Raw genomic sequence first — 17,153 nt, 5'->3', positions numbered from 1 at the left:
TGCTCCACCCAGGTCATCGTCGGCGCCGAGGACGGCCTGAAGGACTTCGAGCAGAGAATCTCGGACCTGAAGAGCAGGGGGGCGGCGCTGCAGGTGGACCAGGTCTCCACGGACAAGCTGCTGAAGCTGCAGGTAGACGACGCCGAGAAGCCTTTTCCATCATGACTAGAAATGCACTGATCACCAATCCCCAAAAGCAGGATCTGCCGATCCTGATATTGCCGATCACCAGTGTTCTGCTAGCCCAGGGGTCGGCAACCCAAAATGTTTTAGATCCATATTGGACCAAAAACACAAAAAACAAATATGTCTGGAGCCGCAAAAAATGAAAAGTCTTGTATAAGCCTTAGAATGAAGGCAACACATGCTGCATGTTTCTATATTAGTTATAACTGGGGGAAGATTTTATTTTTCATTATGCACTTTGAGAAAAAAGTTGAAATGACGTGAAAAAAGTCAAAAAGTCGAAATGTCAAGATTAATGTTGAAGTACAATCTTGAGAAAAAAGTCGAAATGTCGAGAAAAAAGTCAAAATTTCGAGAAAAAAGTCAATGTTGAGAAAAAAGTTGAAATCTCGAGAAAAAAAGTCGAAATTTCGAGAAAAAAGTCGAAATGTCGAGATTAAAAAGGAAAGGAAAAAGGAAGGAAAAAAGAGAAAAAAGGAAAAAAAGAAGAGAAAAACAAAGAAGAAAAAGAAGAAAAAAGAAAAAAAGGAAAAAAAAGAAGAAAAAAAGGTCAAACATTTTTGAAAAAGCTCCAGGAGCCACTAGGGCGGCGCTAAAGAGCCGCATGCGGCTCTGGAGCCGGGGGTTGCCGAACCCTGTGCTAGTTACTGAAAAATAGTAACTAGTCACCGTTACTAGTTACTTCATTAAAAAGTAACTCAGTTAGTAATTCATTTACTTAGACCAAAAAGTAATGAATTACTATGAAAAGTAACTTTTTAGTTATTTAAAAAAAAAAAAAAAAAACATTTTAAATGCTCCCATTAATGCCCCTCTTGCCTTCATTTCGGCATGGTACTGTATGGAGAATAATACAAACTTTTGATCAATTTGACAGTTTCAATTCATTTGCATTCACATCACTGAAATCTGACATGTAGTCCAGCTCTTCGAATGTCTTCTTCAGCTCATTTTCCATTTTTGTATATTCCTTATCCAAGTAGTTCAAAAAAGTTTTCCGTCCCATTTGCCGCCTGGGCTTGGTATCATGCTAATTAGCTGACTGAAAGCGGGTGACTCCACTGTAGAAATAAGTAGCATGTTTTCTACCAGATCCGTGCAATTGTTTTGTCAAGTTGGACCTGGCGTACAGACGTTCCTCGGGTAAACTCCACTGAAATGTTTTTGTCATTGTACTGCTCGGCAAAACCGAAATAATAGCAATATCTCCACGTTGCGAAACTCGCCTTGCTCTCTTGGCTCGCCATGACCGCTCATGTTTTTGAATGCACACACACGGGAAAAAAAGCTTCACTGTAGTTGGCCAGAAATAACGGAGTAACGGTAACAGTAATTGAGTTACTGAATTTAATTCTAATTTAATGCGTTAGAGTATTAGTTACCGCCAAAACTAACAGCGTTACTGTAACGTAATGTATAAACCTTAGTTTTCCTGTGGAAAAAGGAATTCAATCTTAAAATAAAAAAATGAATTATGAATTATTAAGCTTTGTGAAAGCTTTAGCGATAGCATCCGCCGCGTGTGAGGAAACTCTTCACACTAGAACTCCAAATTTCACTCGTGAAGCGACTGACACGATTGTCGTCTTACTCAAGGGATAGGGTTGGATGTGACTGTGTATAATCTGGTATAACTCCGGCGGACATTCATCAGTGAAATATTTACGATGCAGCAGCTCATGCCGCGGATACGAGCAGCTAACGACGTGTTTAAACCTGATCTCTTCTACAATAGAAATGATGATCAATATGAATTCATTACCTTACGATGTAGTTCTTTATTTTTCTTGCTCTAGTTGCTGTCGTTTATAGATCTCAGTTACAGGTGTTACAGGTAAGTTAGTGAGGTTGCTGCTCGCTCCTGTTCTTTCTCTGCCTTAGCAGCAGCCAACTTGGAAAACTCAATATACTCCTTTGCGTGAGAAACTTTCAAATGTCTTATCAGATTCGTTGTGTTTTAATTATTTTATAACATTCCTCCTCGGGGTATTTCCTTTGCACACACTTTGCAAACTGCAAATTTGTCGTCCTACGCCGATCAAAACCGATAGGGGCCTTATCAGCCAATACCGATCGGTTTCCGATCGATCGGTGCATCTCTAGTCATGACAGCAAACACACGAGGACATTGTTGTGTGTTTTCCTGCCAGGATTCGTACGAGTCCCTGGTGATGACGGTGGGGTCCAGGCGCAGCGGGCTGAACCAGAACATGGCCCTGAAGGAGCAGTACGAGCGGGCGCTGCAGGACCTCACCGACCTGGTCGACACGGCCAAGGACAAGATCGCCGCCGACCAGAGGATCGTGGCCAGCGCCGTGGAGGAGGTCCAGAACCACCTGGACAAGCACAAGGTTTATAGTTTATAGTTGTATTTGGATCCCCATTAGCTGCAGCAAAACTGCAGCTATTCTTCCTGGGGTCCGACACATAATATACAAATACATGACAAAAATTAAAAGCAAACCTAAAGAGGTAGCAAAGAAAAAGAAAAGAAACATAGAAAAGAAAAAAAGTTTTTAAAAAAAAGTAAATTCTACTACAAAATATATTCTAGATTTCTGTCAAATAAGACCAGTGCTCCTTTTGACACTCACATTAAAAATACAGTCATTCCGAAACATTTAGATATAATGCATTACAATACAAAATCATACCTTCTTTAAATAGCATCAACCAATTCAAACAATGTATAGTCATCGACAATGCGTTTAAGTTATAATCACTTATCGTAACTTGAACCCATGACCATTTTTAGTAAACCAATAGCCATTTAATAATAATTAAATAAGTTTTATATGTTTTTTATTTAAGAGATGTTTCTTTACTAATAATTTGAATTCTTTTATGCTAGTAGTTCGCTCAAAGTGTTTGGGAAGTAAGTTCCATTCATACATAGCTCTGTACATCACCGTTCTCTTACTATAGTGTGTTTTTGGCAGCGTCTCGTACTATAGCTGTGATTTTCTGAACTGTAACACAGTTTTCTGTGTAGAACTTGCGGGGTTTTGGATATGGATACATTTCTTATAAATATTAATAATGAATAAAGTAATCTTTCCCTTACCATTAACCAGCTGAGATGTTGTTCTGAAATCACAACCCAGGACAATGCGAGCTGCTCTATTTTGTACTATTTGAAGTTTATTGATCATGTGTGCTGTGGCGTTTGACCAGACCACTGGGCAGTAGTCAAGATTTGACAAGATTAAGGCTTGTATTATTAATTTAGTTGATTTCGGTGACAAATATGCCCTGCATCTAAATGACTGATCTAAATGACTGATCTAAATGACTGATCTAAATGAATGTCTGGTTCACGACTGAGCCATCGGCTCGTCGGGCCCCAGCCACGAGAGCAGAACTGACTTTGCTTGTTTGTCGTTTCTCTACAGGAGTTTTTCCAGGGTCTGGAGTCTCATATGATCCTGACGGAAACATACTTCAAGAAGATCAGCAGCCTGGTGCTTCCCAGAGAGAGTCAGGTCCTGGAGGAGACGCTTTCGGAGGCTCAGCGCGTCCTGAAGGAGGCGCACAGCCGCGGGGTGGAGCTGGAGTGCATCCTGGAGGTGAGAGAGGTCACATGCAGTGGTGGACAGTAACGGAGTAAATTTACTTGAGTACTGTACTTAAGTACATATCCAGAGGATTTGTACTTTACTTGAGTATTAGGTTTCTTTGGTACTTATTACTCTTACTTGAATACATTTCCAAGACAAATATTTTTACTTTTACTCAAGTAAATTTCTACGAAGGCTGAAAAGTACTCGTTACTTTCAGGTCTGCTCTTTTTTCTTCTTCCCTAAAATCCTATTGGACACAAGCTGTTTTTGTCAAAGGAGGAGACCTATCACAGTGCACGCTCTCCACTGGGATGTACGTAAAGCGGAAATACGTCAAGCCTCCCCCTGAGGGGGATCCAGACTTAGTTGGATGGTGCAGGTTCATTTGGTTTCAGTTCATGATTGTTAATAAACTCTGCATCATCTGCTGTCCTCTTATGATCCCATTCATTTGATTTGTTTTTGGTGTTTCTGCAGGTTTTATATAACATTGTGATTCTAAAAGCAGCACATCAGTGCAGCTGGTTTCAAAGAGTTAATTCTCAGAAACAAGAGTTAAATGATCCTTAAATTAATTTAGAAAAAATATAGTAATTTACTGATGTGGAAAATAAGAAATTTACTCTTACTCTTACTCTTACTTAAAGTAAATTTAAAAGCATTTACTTTTGGATACTTAAGTACCTTTAAAAGCAAGTACTTTTCTACTCTTACTCGAGTAATATTTTGACTGAGCTACTTTTACTTGTAACGGAGTAAATTTTGACCAGTAGTATTTGTACTCTTACTACGTCACTACGTCTCTGCAAACGTCAGTTACGTTGTTGCGTTTGCGTGAAAGTTGAAGCAACAACAATCTGGAAATCTGGATCATCTCTCAAGTCTTATTCTTGGTAACTTCAGTCCAGTTATTACCTGGTTGGGAGGAACGTATTAAAGTAGGGATACCCCGACACCATTTTTTTCACACCGAGTACGAGTATTTTAATTTGAGTACTTGCCGATACCGAGTACCCATATGATACTTCTACCACAAAAATAACTAAGCTACAAATGCAATGAAAAATGCAATGAATTGGAAGACAGGTTTTTTTTGCAACAGATAAATTCAATAAAAATAAATAAAATGAGTAGAATAACTATTTTAAATAAAAAATTATCTTTCTGTGTAAATAAAAAGTCTCCACACTGGCACTGTCTTCACTTAAAAAATATCAAACATATACCGTATTGGCCCGAATATAAGACTTTTTGAACACCAAATTCAATTTTTATACAGAAAATAATTACAGTACATCCGTTACACCATATTTCACAGCCGCTTTGCAATTGTTTGAAGCCTCATTTATCACCATCTGTTGGGACTCAGCCGGCTGGGCTTTCCTCCGCTGAGTCCCAACACGGCATTGTCCCTTGCCATTGTCTGTCGCTTTTGCAGAACCTGAGCTAATGTTGGCTGTTGTGTTCTTGCAGTAGCATTAGCAAACTCTGTATACTCAGCTTTATGATGCGTTTTGAGATGTTTTATAAAGTTGCTGGTATTAAACGACTCCTTTCCTCCTCTTGACACCTTAGCAGCACGTAGCTTGCAGTCTGTCTTGCTTTGTCGCCGTCCCTTATTTTGAAATATGTCAAATAAATAAATATGCAGAATAAAGGATTAGCAGAGCTTTACTTTATAAATGTTGTTTGTTTTTTTTCTCCTCCCAGACTTGGTGCCGCCTGGTGCAGGACTACCAGAGTCTGAACCGGCAGCTGGAGGCCGTCGAGGGATCCGTCCCTTCAGTCGCCCTCGTGGAAGAATCTGAGGACAGACTGAAGGACAGGATCTCCTTGTATCAGGTACGGAGACAGATCATTGGCTGAGATGCTGCTTCAGATCCACCAGGAGTTCGTTCGTTCGTTGGTTCGTTCGTTGGTTCGTTCGTTGGTTCGTTCGTTGGTTCGTTCGTTGGTTCGTTCGTTGGTTCGTTCGTTGGTTCGTTCGTTCGTTCGTTTTTATTTATTTCGAACATGTATTAAAAAAAAACAAGAAAAATAGATAAGAGAAACAATATATATTTATATTTCTTCTTAAATTGTTTTATGTTTGTACATTTGTACCAAATTCAAATCATTCCACAGTTTGATTCCACAAACTGATTCACAAAAACGTATTTTTGTTGTACGCACAAATAAAGATTTGAAGTTTAGGTTTCCCCTTAAATTCTAACCCCCTTCCCTCCCAATGAATCATTTCTGAATGTTATCCGGTAGCGAATGATTTTTTGCTTTAAACATTACTTGTGCAGATTGAAATGCCACTAGATCCATAAGTTTTAATACTCAGGAGTAGGAGTCAAACACCTTCTTCAGCCATAAGAGCTGTCTCTCTCTTTCCCCCTTGTTAAAGGGTCTGAAGGGCCGACTGGCCGAGCACCAGCACAAGCTGCACCAGGTGCTGGAGGAGGGAAAGCAGCTGCTGCTGGCGGTGAGCTGTCCCGCTCTGGAGAACCAGCTGGCCCTCCTGGGGGAACACTGGCTCAACAACACGGCCAAGATCAACAAGGAGCTGCAGCGGCTGGAGGCGATTCTGAAGCACTGGACCAGGTCAGCCCCGTCCGCCCGCACCTGCAGCTCAGCAGCGCTGGAAACGCTCCGGTATCTCAGACTAATGGGGGGTTTTAACGGCTGCAGGTATCAGAGGGAATACGCTGAGATCAGCGAGTGGCTGCAGTCGGCTCTGGAGCGGCTGGAGTTCTGGAACACGCAGGCGGTTCTGGTCCCGCAGGAGCTGGAGACCGTCAGAGACCACCTCTCCGCCTTCCTGGTGAGACCCTGCACACTTTAAGATTCAAACCTGTCCTGCAGGAAGCAGATGGCTGCATCTCATATAACGCAGCTTCCATCCTCCACATTCAATATAAAGACCTATAAAGTCATTTGGGCCAATTTCCAGTTTTTTGGAACGTAAAAGTAAAACGTGAAGCTGTTTTTGTCTGTTTTTCCTCTGTGGTGACCATTTATGTTAAAGTACGTGAAGTAAACTTCTCGATTGCATGTTAGAAGGTTGTTTTTTCTTTTTTCAAAGTAGAAAATCATCCAGGTATTTTAGCATCCTTCGTGTTTTTACTAAATTACTACCTACTTGCATCATCCCATCTGGTTAGGGAAGTGGACAAGGAGTATAAATGCTGAGAGAGGGGACGAATAACGCGATGCACCAAAGAAGAAACCGCTTCCAAATAAAACTAAGAGATAAAACAGAGAAACAAAGGAAAAGATCAACAGAAACAAACCAGAAAACAAGATCAGAAACGCCTCCACACTCATTTATTATAAATAAAACCTATTAGACAGTTAGTCTGCAGTGATCTTCCTCGATTTATGACCCATCTATAGTCTGTTTAGAGGTAAAAGAAAGCAAATGCAGAGTAAAGCTGGCTTAGAGGAGCACCGTCGTCCCACAATTCAAGCGGTGCGAAGGCCAGAGTCATAAAAGTATCTGTAGCTGGTGTTCTTAGTGCAGTGTCATCAGACTGAACTGGTTCTGATTCTTTCCCATCTCCGTCCGTCCCAGGAGTTTTCCAAAGAGGTGGAGGGCAAGACGTCCCTGAAGACGTCGGCGGTGTCCGAGGGCAACCAGCTGCTGCGTCTGAAGCGCGTGGACACGGTGGTGCTGCGCTCGGACCTGGCGCGCATCGACTCCCAGTGGACCGAGCTGCTCACGCGCATCCCGGCGGTGCAGGAGAAGCTGCACCAGGTACGGCCGCCTCGTCCTGCAGCCTGGACCTTAAATCAGCGGCTCGTTGGTCTGTTTATAACGCCCTGGTTCCGGTTCTGTGTCCTCCAGATCCAGATGGAGAAGCTGGCCTCTCGTCATGCCATATCTGAGCTGTTCAACTGGATAGCGCTGATGGAAAACGTGACTGAGGAGGACGAGGAAAACCTCAAGAGCGCCGTGGGGTCCAACGTGATTCAGGACTACCTGCAGAAATACAAGGTCTCCATTTCTTTCTTCTTTTTTTTTGCACATTTATGGCAATTTTCTTTTTTCCACAATATCTTTATTTGAGTTTTATAGCAGCACAAGATAATCACTGTACAAACAATCATGACATGTATATTCTAGCCATGGCCGTATGTCATTTCTTATTGATTAGCTGTCAAATATAGCAAAAACACAGCTTAAAACAAATCAATCACAATAAAAACACAGAATGAACAATATGCTTCTCTTGTTATTAGACAGATTATGAACACAATGTAATGGATTGTGAAATAATAGTAATGATAAGCTACGGGCTTAAAAGTAACAGGAAAAAAAAAATATATATATATATATATATATATATATATATATATATATATATATAAGGATAATAATATTGATAATAATAATAACTGTAATAGCGAAAAAAGACATTAACATTCACAATTTTGGAAATTACCATACCCACAGTTTAGGGCTGCACGATTAATCGTTAAAAAATCGCGATCTCGATTCATGCTTGAACGCGATCTCATTTCCAAATGACGACGATTTTATTAAAAAAAAAAAAAAAAAAAAATTTTTTTTTTTTTTTTTTTTTTTTTTTTTTAAAGATGGCTGCATAAAAAAAGGACTAGGCCTATGTTCTAGGTTGTTGTAGTCCTGTCATGGTCAACTATCATGTTGTCATGTTTGTTATATTTTGTTAATGATTGTGGATTACATTTGGAGAAACATCTACCTTTCTCATCACCTGACACATATTGCACATAAATATTGTTAAAATTGTTATTGTTAAAATTATCTAAAGACAAGAGAGATGTTTATTGTTTTTATGTTCAATGTCAGCTGTTACAGCAAAAAGCAGCCAGAGGAATAATTTGTTGCCTCAGAACTACAGGATCTGTTACAAGTCCCCTTTCTGAAAGGGTGTTCAACTCAGGGAGGAACAAATATTGTTCAAAATTGTTATTATTGTTTAAATTATTCAAAGGTTTGTGTAAAGAAGACAAGAGATGTTTATTGTTATTATATTTTTGTTAAGCTGTTGCAAAGTTAAAGTAATAAGTGCAATACATTTTATATTGGAAAAAAATCGTGAGAGAATCGTGATCTCAATTCTAAGCAAAAAAATCGCGATTCTCATTTTGTCCAGAATCGTGCAGCCCTACCACAGTTACAGTAGTCATTAATTCTTGACATATTCAATAAAGGGCTTCCATATACCTTCAAATACACGCTGTTTGGCTTTCAGAATATAAGTAATTCTTTATTTATGGCAATTTTTATCTTTTTTCTTGATGTCAGCGTTTTTGAAAAGTGCTTTTTAAACGCAGATCGTATAAAAGTTTTATCTGCGACTGATATTTACGATTGTGGACCTGCTGTTCCCCCGTTTCAGGGGTTCAGGGTGGATCTGAGCTGCAAGCAGCTGACGGTGGACTTTGTGAACCAGTCGGTCCTCCAGATCGGCGGCCAGGACGCCGAGAGCAAGCGCAGCGACAAAACGGACTTCGCCGAGCGCCTGGGAGCCATGAACCGGCGCTGGCAGATCCTGCAGGGCCGCATCAACGAGAGGGTGAGGAGGTCGCCGCGGCGCCGCGCGCTCAGGGAGCGCTGCGCAGAGCGCTAACGGCTCATTTATCATGCAATCCCCCCCCAGATCCAGTTCCTTGAGAGCCTGCTGGACATGTGGCTGGAGTACGAGAGCAGCGTTCAGGCCCTGAAGTCCTGGATGACAGCGCAGGAGGAACGGCTGAAGCGGAAACACCGGATAGAGGACCTGACCTCCGTGCAGAACGCGCTCAAGGACTGCCAGGTGAACAGGCGTCGCCTGCGTGCACTTTCACAACCTCACACTTCTGGGTTTATTTTAATCATCTCGGTTCTGCAGGAGATGGAGGAGTTGGTGAAGGAGAAAGAGAAAGAGCTGGAGCGGGTGGAGGAGCAGGGCTGCGCCCTCGTGCAGAACAAGACCGACGAGGCCTGCGCTATCGTCATGGAGACGCTCCAGGTCGTCAATCACACCTGGGCCAACCTGGACCACCTGGTGAGCAGCAGTTTCCTGGTTTGTTCTGGTCGGGTCTGAATGTCGCTGACGACACAATGCGTCTCCAGCTAAAGTTGCCTTCGTCAACGAAAATTATGACTAAATATCGTCGTCAATGAACCTTTTATCACCTGAGGAAAACGAGACGCAACGAAAATGCTGGCCATGTGACGATAACGTTAATTAAATATATAATGCAATATCGTAGACGAATAAAACCGAGATTAAAATGTAGATTACAAAATAAAAACTGCTAAAATGTGTCTTCATTTTCGTTGATCAAAACGAGACGAAATGTTCTAACAAAGACCCTGAATGTCCATGTTTTCAGTAGTTTCTGGTTTAATGTCCATGTTTTCAGTAGTTTCTCTGGTTTAATGTCCATGTTTTCAGTAGTTTCTCTGGTTTAATGTCCATGTTTTCAGTAGTTTCCTCTGGTTTAATGTCCATGTTTTCACTAGTTTCTCTGGTTTAATGTCCATGTTTTCAGTAGTTTCTCTGGTTTAATGTCCATGTTTTCAGTAGTTTCTCTGGTTTAATGTCCATGTTTTCAGTAGTTTCTCTGGTTTAATGTCCATGTTTTCAGTAGTTTCTCTGGTTTAATGTCCATGTTTTCAGTAGTTTCTCTGGTTTAATGTCCATGTTTTCAGTAGTTTCCTCTGGTTTAATGTCCATGTTTTCAGTAGTTTCTCTGGTTTAATCTCCATGTTTTCAGTAGTTTCTCTGGTTTAATGTCCATGTTTTCAGTAGTTTCTCTGGTTTAATGTCCATGTTTTCAGTAGTTTCTCTGGTTTAGTTCTGCTGGGTGACGTTAGTCCTCAATCCCAGTCGCTGCAGCAGGAATCAGATCCAGAAGATGCAGCTGCAGAGTTAGAGGCTGATGCCGTTAACGCAGAGCTCTAGTTAACGTACATTAAAAACAAAGTTACATAGAGAAACGCAGGGATCTGCTCTGGGGCTGGAGAAGAAGAAGATCCATCTTTGGATACACTTTCCTACATAGACGTGGAAAAGAAAACTCAATGTGTCGTCGAAAAAGAAAAAGACGGGGAGTCTTCTGTATCTGGAATGAATGTATTCTTGAGTCTATGAGGTAACAATAATATAATAATAAGATAACCTTGTTTGAATTGTAAAATGGGTTTGGCTAAATACAATCTTTGACTAAAATAAGATTAAAATGGACAATTCTGACTAAAATAAGACTAAAATGCTCAGACTTTTAGTCGACTGAAACTTGACACGACTAAAAGAAGAATGAACGTGACTAAACTAATAAAAAACTAATAAAAACTAAAATGATAGCTCGACCCAAAGACTGAAACTAAAATTGAAAGAGGCTGACAGGAACAAGCGTATCTCCGACAGATCGGCCAGCTGAAGATCAGCCTGACGTCGGTGCTGGACCAGTGGAGTCTGTACAAGCGAGCGTCGGAGGAGATCAACGGTTATCTGATGGAAGGGCGGTACTCGGTGTCCCGGTTCCGCCTCCTGACGGGCTCCCTGGAGGCCGCTCAGCTGCAAGTGCAGAACCTGCAGGTACTCGTCGTCCCGACATCCCCGGTCCGTCCGTCCCTCTGCTGCTTAATTACACACCGAGTTTATGCCTCTGAAGGATCTGCAGGAGGAGCTGGAGAAGCAGGAGAGCAGCGTGAGGCGGTTTGGGGCAATAACCCACCAGCTGCTGAAGGAGTGTCATCCCTCCGTGTCGGATTCTCTCAACAACGCCCTCAAGGATGTGAACGCCAGGCGAGTTTCATTTATTCATACCTGGGTGCAAATGATTGTTTTGCTTTTGCAAAACGTGTTTACAAAGTGAAAAACAAAGTGTTTAAACGCCCCGTTCCTGGAGGAGATGTGAGTGCAACTCAAAATGTGGCTCTTTAGCGCCGCCCTAGTGGCTCCTGGAGCTTTTGTCAAAAATGTTTGAATTTTTTTTTCCTTTTTTTCTTCTTTTTTTCCTTTTTTCTCTTTTTTTTCTTTTTTCTCTTTTCTTTTTTTCCTTTTTTTCCTTCTTTTTTCTTTTTTTTTCCTTTTTTCTCTTTTTCTTTTTTTTACTTTTTTTCTTCCTTTTTCCTTTCTTTTTTAATTCCTACATTTTGACTTTTTTCTCGACATTTCGACTTTTTTCTCGAGATTGTACTTTAACATTAATCTCGACATTCTGACTTTTTTCTTAAAATTTTGACTTTTTTCTCGACATTTCGACTTTTTTCTCGACATTTCGACTTTTTTCTCTTATAAGGCTTATACGAGACTTTTCATTTTTTGCGGCTCCAGACATATTGGTTTTTTGTGTTTTTGGTCCAATATGGCTCTTTCCATCAGGCATTATAAGGCGCAATATCGATAAACTAGTCTATTTTCATACATTAGGCGCATGATAAAACATATATAAAACAAAACAAGAGTCTGGTAACTTTATTTAACTGGTTCACAATAACCAGTCAGCTGTAACTAAAACAGAAAAATTTACATATTTTAAATCATTCGTCTTTCACAAATACAAAAATAAAAAGTGGAGGAGGTAAGCGTCGTACTACGTCCTGTTCTCTGATTGGTTCATCGTTGCCAGCGATAGACACGTGAAGTTAGTGTGAGGTTGAAACAACGTTGTATTCCAACATTTGATTATAACTGGATTATGCTACAGATTTGAAAATTGGGTTTACGCTGAAATCATAACGTTGAAATCTAATTATAGTAAGGTATGATGATGGATGCTTGCCAGCGCTACATAATTAGTTATCTAACGCTGTCTGATGTTGCAACCGTTATCCAACCAAAGGCCGACTTTAATGTGCACTTCCGGAATCAAATCTGCCAAAACATGTATCTCATGACAAAAAACACAAAGCCACAGTTAATGCAATACAAAATACTTCAGAAGACAAAAAATTTTTAAAATGGAATTCTCATCTGAAATATGTTCTGACTGCAGCATAAAACATCCAGACACTTACATCCACGCCATTTGGTACTGCACCCCTGCCCTGTTCAGCAATTCAGACAAATTCAGACAAATTCAAACAATAAATGAATCCTTGTAGCCCTAACTATCGCCAAGAAAACTATCCTCATGAACAGGAAATAAAAGAAAAAAATAAACATAGCACGATGGGAAAACTTCTCCATGGATTATCAACCCAACACTCTCCATCTGGTCGCCAATCTTCAACTTCTACACACCTGATTTGTCATCTGTCTTCATTTTTATTTATGTATTAATTTTGAATTTCCATTTCTGTTTTGCCTGACAACCAATGCCCCTCTTTCCATTGATGTTATATCTGAATTTCCATTTGACCTATTCTTTTTTTAATTTTTTTTTAGAAAAAACCCCAAAAAAACCAAAATCCCACTAAAACATTTTGGCAGATTTTTGAGCTCAGTGTTCCACATAAACCTGGTTCCAGATCAGTAAGCACAACAAAATTCATACATAAGGCTCCCCGGATTATACAGTAGGGTGCACTGCTGATTTTTGAGAAAATGTAACCCTTGTACTGTCTTTGGGTCAAGATGACCTAATTCTCCTGTTCCTTCTTTCCTCCTGCTCTCTCCTTCCTTCTCCCTTCTTTCTTTCTTTCCTCCCTTCCTTCCTTCTTTTCTCCCCTCGTACATTCTTTCCTTGTTTACTCCTTTCCTTCCTTCATTCTTTTTTCCCTTCGTTCCTTCTTTCCTCCCTTCTTTCCTTCCTTCCTTCTTTTCTCCCTTCCTCCCTTCCTTCCTTCTTCTCTCCATTCCTTCCTTCTTTCCTTCCTTCCTTCCTTCCTTCCTTCCTTCTTTTCTTTCTTCCTGCCTTCCTTCTTTCCACCCTTCCTTTTATTTTCTCCCTTCCTTCATTCCTTCTTTTCTTTTCTTTCTCCCTTCCATCCTTCTTTCCTCCCTTCTTCTCTTCCTCCTTCCTTGACCCGAAGACAGCACAAGGGTTAAGGATTTTAAGTGCCTTATAGTGCAGAAAATACAGTATATGTTTACCTGTTGAGTAAATAGAGTTGATTACTGAGTGAAACTGCATTGATAGTGGAGCGTGTCCTCTGACCCGTTTCCCCGGCCTGCAGGTGGAGCGGCCTGCTGGAGGAGATCACAGAGCGTCTGCGGAGCAGCAAAGCTCTGCTGCAGCTGTGGCAGCGCTACAAGGAGCTGCACGAGCAGAGCTGCAGCAGCATCGTGCTGCAGGAGGAGAGGGCCGACCAGCTGCTCAAGAGCACCTGCAGCAAGGACATGGCAGACGAGGAGGTGTCCCGCTGGATCCACGAGTGCAGCGTGAGTAACGCTGCACTGGTCCGGCTTTACTCGGAGGCAGGGATTCTCAACCTGGGGTCCGCGGACCCCTAGTGGTCCGGGGTGTAACTGGAAGGGGTCCGTGATAATAAAATATATACCATATTTTCTGGACTATAAGCAGCACCTGAATATAAGCCGCATCCGCTATATTTAAAAAAAAAAGATATGCAAGCCGCAGACATTTATGTTGTTAGATTAGATATTTACTACATGTACAGAAACAATTTGAACTGTAAATGATTTAGATGTTTGTACCTAAATAGATCCTTTCCTAACAGTGTCTTTTAACACGGCAGCAACTTTGCTGATTAAAACGGGACAGAACCAAGAGAAAATAACCGCTATTTATTTATCTATTTATCTGTTTGAAATCTGCTTCTACCTACTTCTATCTGCTAAAGAAGAAGTAGTGTATTCTTCTTTGCATTTATTTTGTCTTAGTTTTGATTCTAATTCCGGTTAGAGCGCCCAGAGCGGTGGAAGAAAAATCCACAGAATAGCTGCACCTTTGTATAAGCTGCACGGTTCAAAACCTATGAAAAAAGTAGCAGCTTATAGTCCAGAAAATACGGTATTTTGAAAAAAGATGCTCTGACATTTATAGAAATAGATTATTATTTTCTTCAAATGTGACCGAGACCTTTATCTGCCTAAACTACAGAGGATAACTTGACCTTCTTTTACTCTTTCACAATCATCATTCATTGTATTTTATTAAGAAATCTTGGCCCCATTTGCATTGTTGAAGTTACTGCAGGACACTATTATTACAGACGTAACTGCGGGATGGGAATTGATAAGATTTTTTCGATTCCGATTCTGCTTATCGATTTGATTCTTTATCGATTCTCATTTGGAAAAAAGGAGAAGAAACAATTTTAGTATCAACTTTGTTTTAATAAAACAAAGTTGATACTAAAATACTAAAAAGAAACAATTTTAGTATCAACTCTGTTTTAATAAAACAAAGTTGATACTAAAATTGTTTCTTTGTTTCAATTTCTTTGTTTCTCCGATCTTTTTTGTTCAAAGATATAAAACTTTTATATCTTTGAACAAAAAAAATATAAGTGAGGTCTTAAGATCCCCCAGCCTTGGGCTCCTCGATGGGGCCAGGGGGTCCCCACAAAATGATTTGTAATATACAGTAAAATAAATATTCTTCTGTAGAAATTAACGAAAAACAACAAATTATTTTGTAGCAATTACACAAGAATGTCCAGTAACATGTTCAACACTACAAACTTAGTCCCTGCTTGGTGACATTCATCTATTCTGGCCTGATACTCTTCCCTGCTGATGAAAGGAGAAGCTAGTGGTAGAAGCTCTTTAGCTTCTCCATAGATGAGCTGATCAACTGCAGCTGTGTCAGGAGCTCCGCTGTCCGCCGGAGCGCAGCTCTTCTAAAGCATGAATTATGGTTCCGCGTTAAATCGACGCAGAGCCCTCGGCGTAGGGTACGCGTCGACGCGCGCCGTACGGTGCATGTTGCCGCGTACCCTACGCCGTAGGCGCTGCGTTGGTGTAACGCGGAACCATAAATCAGCCTTACCACACGCTGGCTGACTCCGCGCTCCCAGCGCATCAGCCGGCCGAGTCCTAACAGTTTCCCCCCTTTGTTGAAATGTCAACATTGCAAGAATTGTCGCCCTGTTGTCATCCTTTTTGGTAAAATGTAACCAAACTTTCGAGCGTTTATGCCGCTTTGTCCCCCTGTTTTCCTGCTGGGCGCGAATGCGCACGTGGCGCAACGTGCTTGGTGACGTCATTCGCGCCCACTGGAATCGATAAGGGAATCGTTTGGGAAAAAGGCAAACGATTCCAAGGAATTGAAACACTGGGAACCAGTTCTCAACAAGAACCGGTTCTCGATTCCCATCCCTAGACGTAACACAATCCGTATCCTTATCGAATTATGAGCCCTCTAGCGTTTCAGTGGGTATACACCATTCATTTCCTTAAAATGCTTTTATTGTGAAATATTTACAGGAAGCTGTTGGGGGAACGCTCTTTAACTTGCAAAGTTCAAGTTAGTGTTAGAAATTGCAATAATGTTAGAAAAACTAAAACTAAGAAGAAGAACACGATAAACACAGTAACACAAAGAAGAAAAACAAAAGAAATTGACAACGATGGCTCGTATTAAATAAAAGGCTGCTTGTTCCGAACGTAGCGGACTCTGAGCCACCGGAAAAGAAAACAGACTGCAAAAATAGACTTTACAAAGAAGAATATATCATGTTGGGATTTACAGGAACTGATTCGGACCCTCAGCAGGGTTTTTATGTGGGGAGGTTCTGTCAGACCGAACCATGAAACTGCTCAGTTTTTCACTGGAAAATTGTCAGAGTTGAGATCAGCACAAAATAACACATGTGCCGCAAGTAAAAGTTCAACAAGTTCTCTTCAAGCTCAGAGTTGACCAAAAATTTGGTCTGGGACCCCAAAAAGGTTGAGAACCAGAGGTGTCTTCAGTATTCACATTCATTACCCAGGTAGAAGTATAGATACTAGAGTTTAAAAATACTCCTGTAGAAGTTGAAGTATCAACTCAAGTTTTTTACTCAAGTAAAAGTATAAAAGTACTGGGTTCAAAACTACTTAAAGTATAAAAGTAAAAGTAATGTAAGGGGAAAAAAGCCATTAAGGACAAAAGCCATTGAAAATGAATGTATCTTAGTATAATGCAAATATATTAAAGAAGCATATATGTGTACTATTGAGCATTAACATGTGTTTCAGAGAGCAGCAGATATGATGACTAGTTGCCTATAAGTATTGTAATGGTGCAAAAAGTCAAACTTCATGTTCATGTTATCATTTATCCTAACCTTTATTGGAATGTACATCCAAGTTTAGTTGCAGGAATCTGAGGGAACGGATGTAAGAACAAAACTGGACAAGAACATCTGAAACAACCACAACCAAATTCACTCTATCCGGATGGAGCAATTTAACTGGATAGTTTTTATTAAAGGCCCAAATGAAATAGAGTAACGAGGCTGTTTTTAAAATGTAAGGAGTAAAAAGTACAGATAATTGCGTGAAAATGTAAGGAGTAAAAGTAAAAAGTCGTCTGAAAAATAATTACTCCAGT

General features: G+C 40.5%; 1 protein-coding gene across 1 annotated transcript in view; it reads left to right on the top strand.

The window, feature by feature from the left end:
- Nucleotides 1-17,153, top strand: part of syne1b (spectrin repeat containing, nuclear envelope 1b) — a 191,224-nt gene that overhangs the window by 139,858 nt on the left and 34,213 nt on the right. Inside the window, exons 102-115 of the mRNA XM_061743971.1 lie at nt 13-132; nt 2,337-2,537; nt 3,579-3,752; nt 5,457-5,588; nt 6,139-6,335; nt 6,423-6,555; nt 7,306-7,488; nt 7,579-7,728; nt 9,119-9,295; nt 9,380-9,535; nt 9,611-9,766; nt 11,135-11,305; nt 11,382-11,515; nt 13,831-14,035. Of these exons, the coding sequence (XP_061599955.1) occupies nt 13-132; nt 2,337-2,537; nt 3,579-3,752; nt 5,457-5,588; nt 6,139-6,335; nt 6,423-6,555; nt 7,306-7,488; nt 7,579-7,728; nt 9,119-9,295; nt 9,380-9,535; nt 9,611-9,766; nt 11,135-11,305; nt 11,382-11,515; nt 13,831-14,035 (2,289 nt within the window). The remainder of the gene's footprint in view (nt 1-12; nt 133-2,336; nt 2,538-3,578; nt 3,753-5,456; nt 5,589-6,138; nt 6,336-6,422; nt 6,556-7,305; nt 7,489-7,578; nt 7,729-9,118; nt 9,296-9,379; nt 9,536-9,610; nt 9,767-11,134; nt 11,306-11,381; nt 11,516-13,830; nt 14,036-17,153) is intronic.

This window comes from Cololabis saira, chromosome 16 (assembly GCF_033807715.1).
Source record: "Cololabis saira isolate AMF1-May2022 chromosome 16, fColSai1.1, whole genome shotgun sequence".
NCBI lineage: Eukaryota > Metazoa > Chordata > Actinopteri > Beloniformes > Belonidae > Cololabis > Cololabis saira.
The sequence above is the reverse complement of the archived record's forward strand: the minus strand, read 5'-3'. Positions and strand labels throughout refer to the sequence as shown.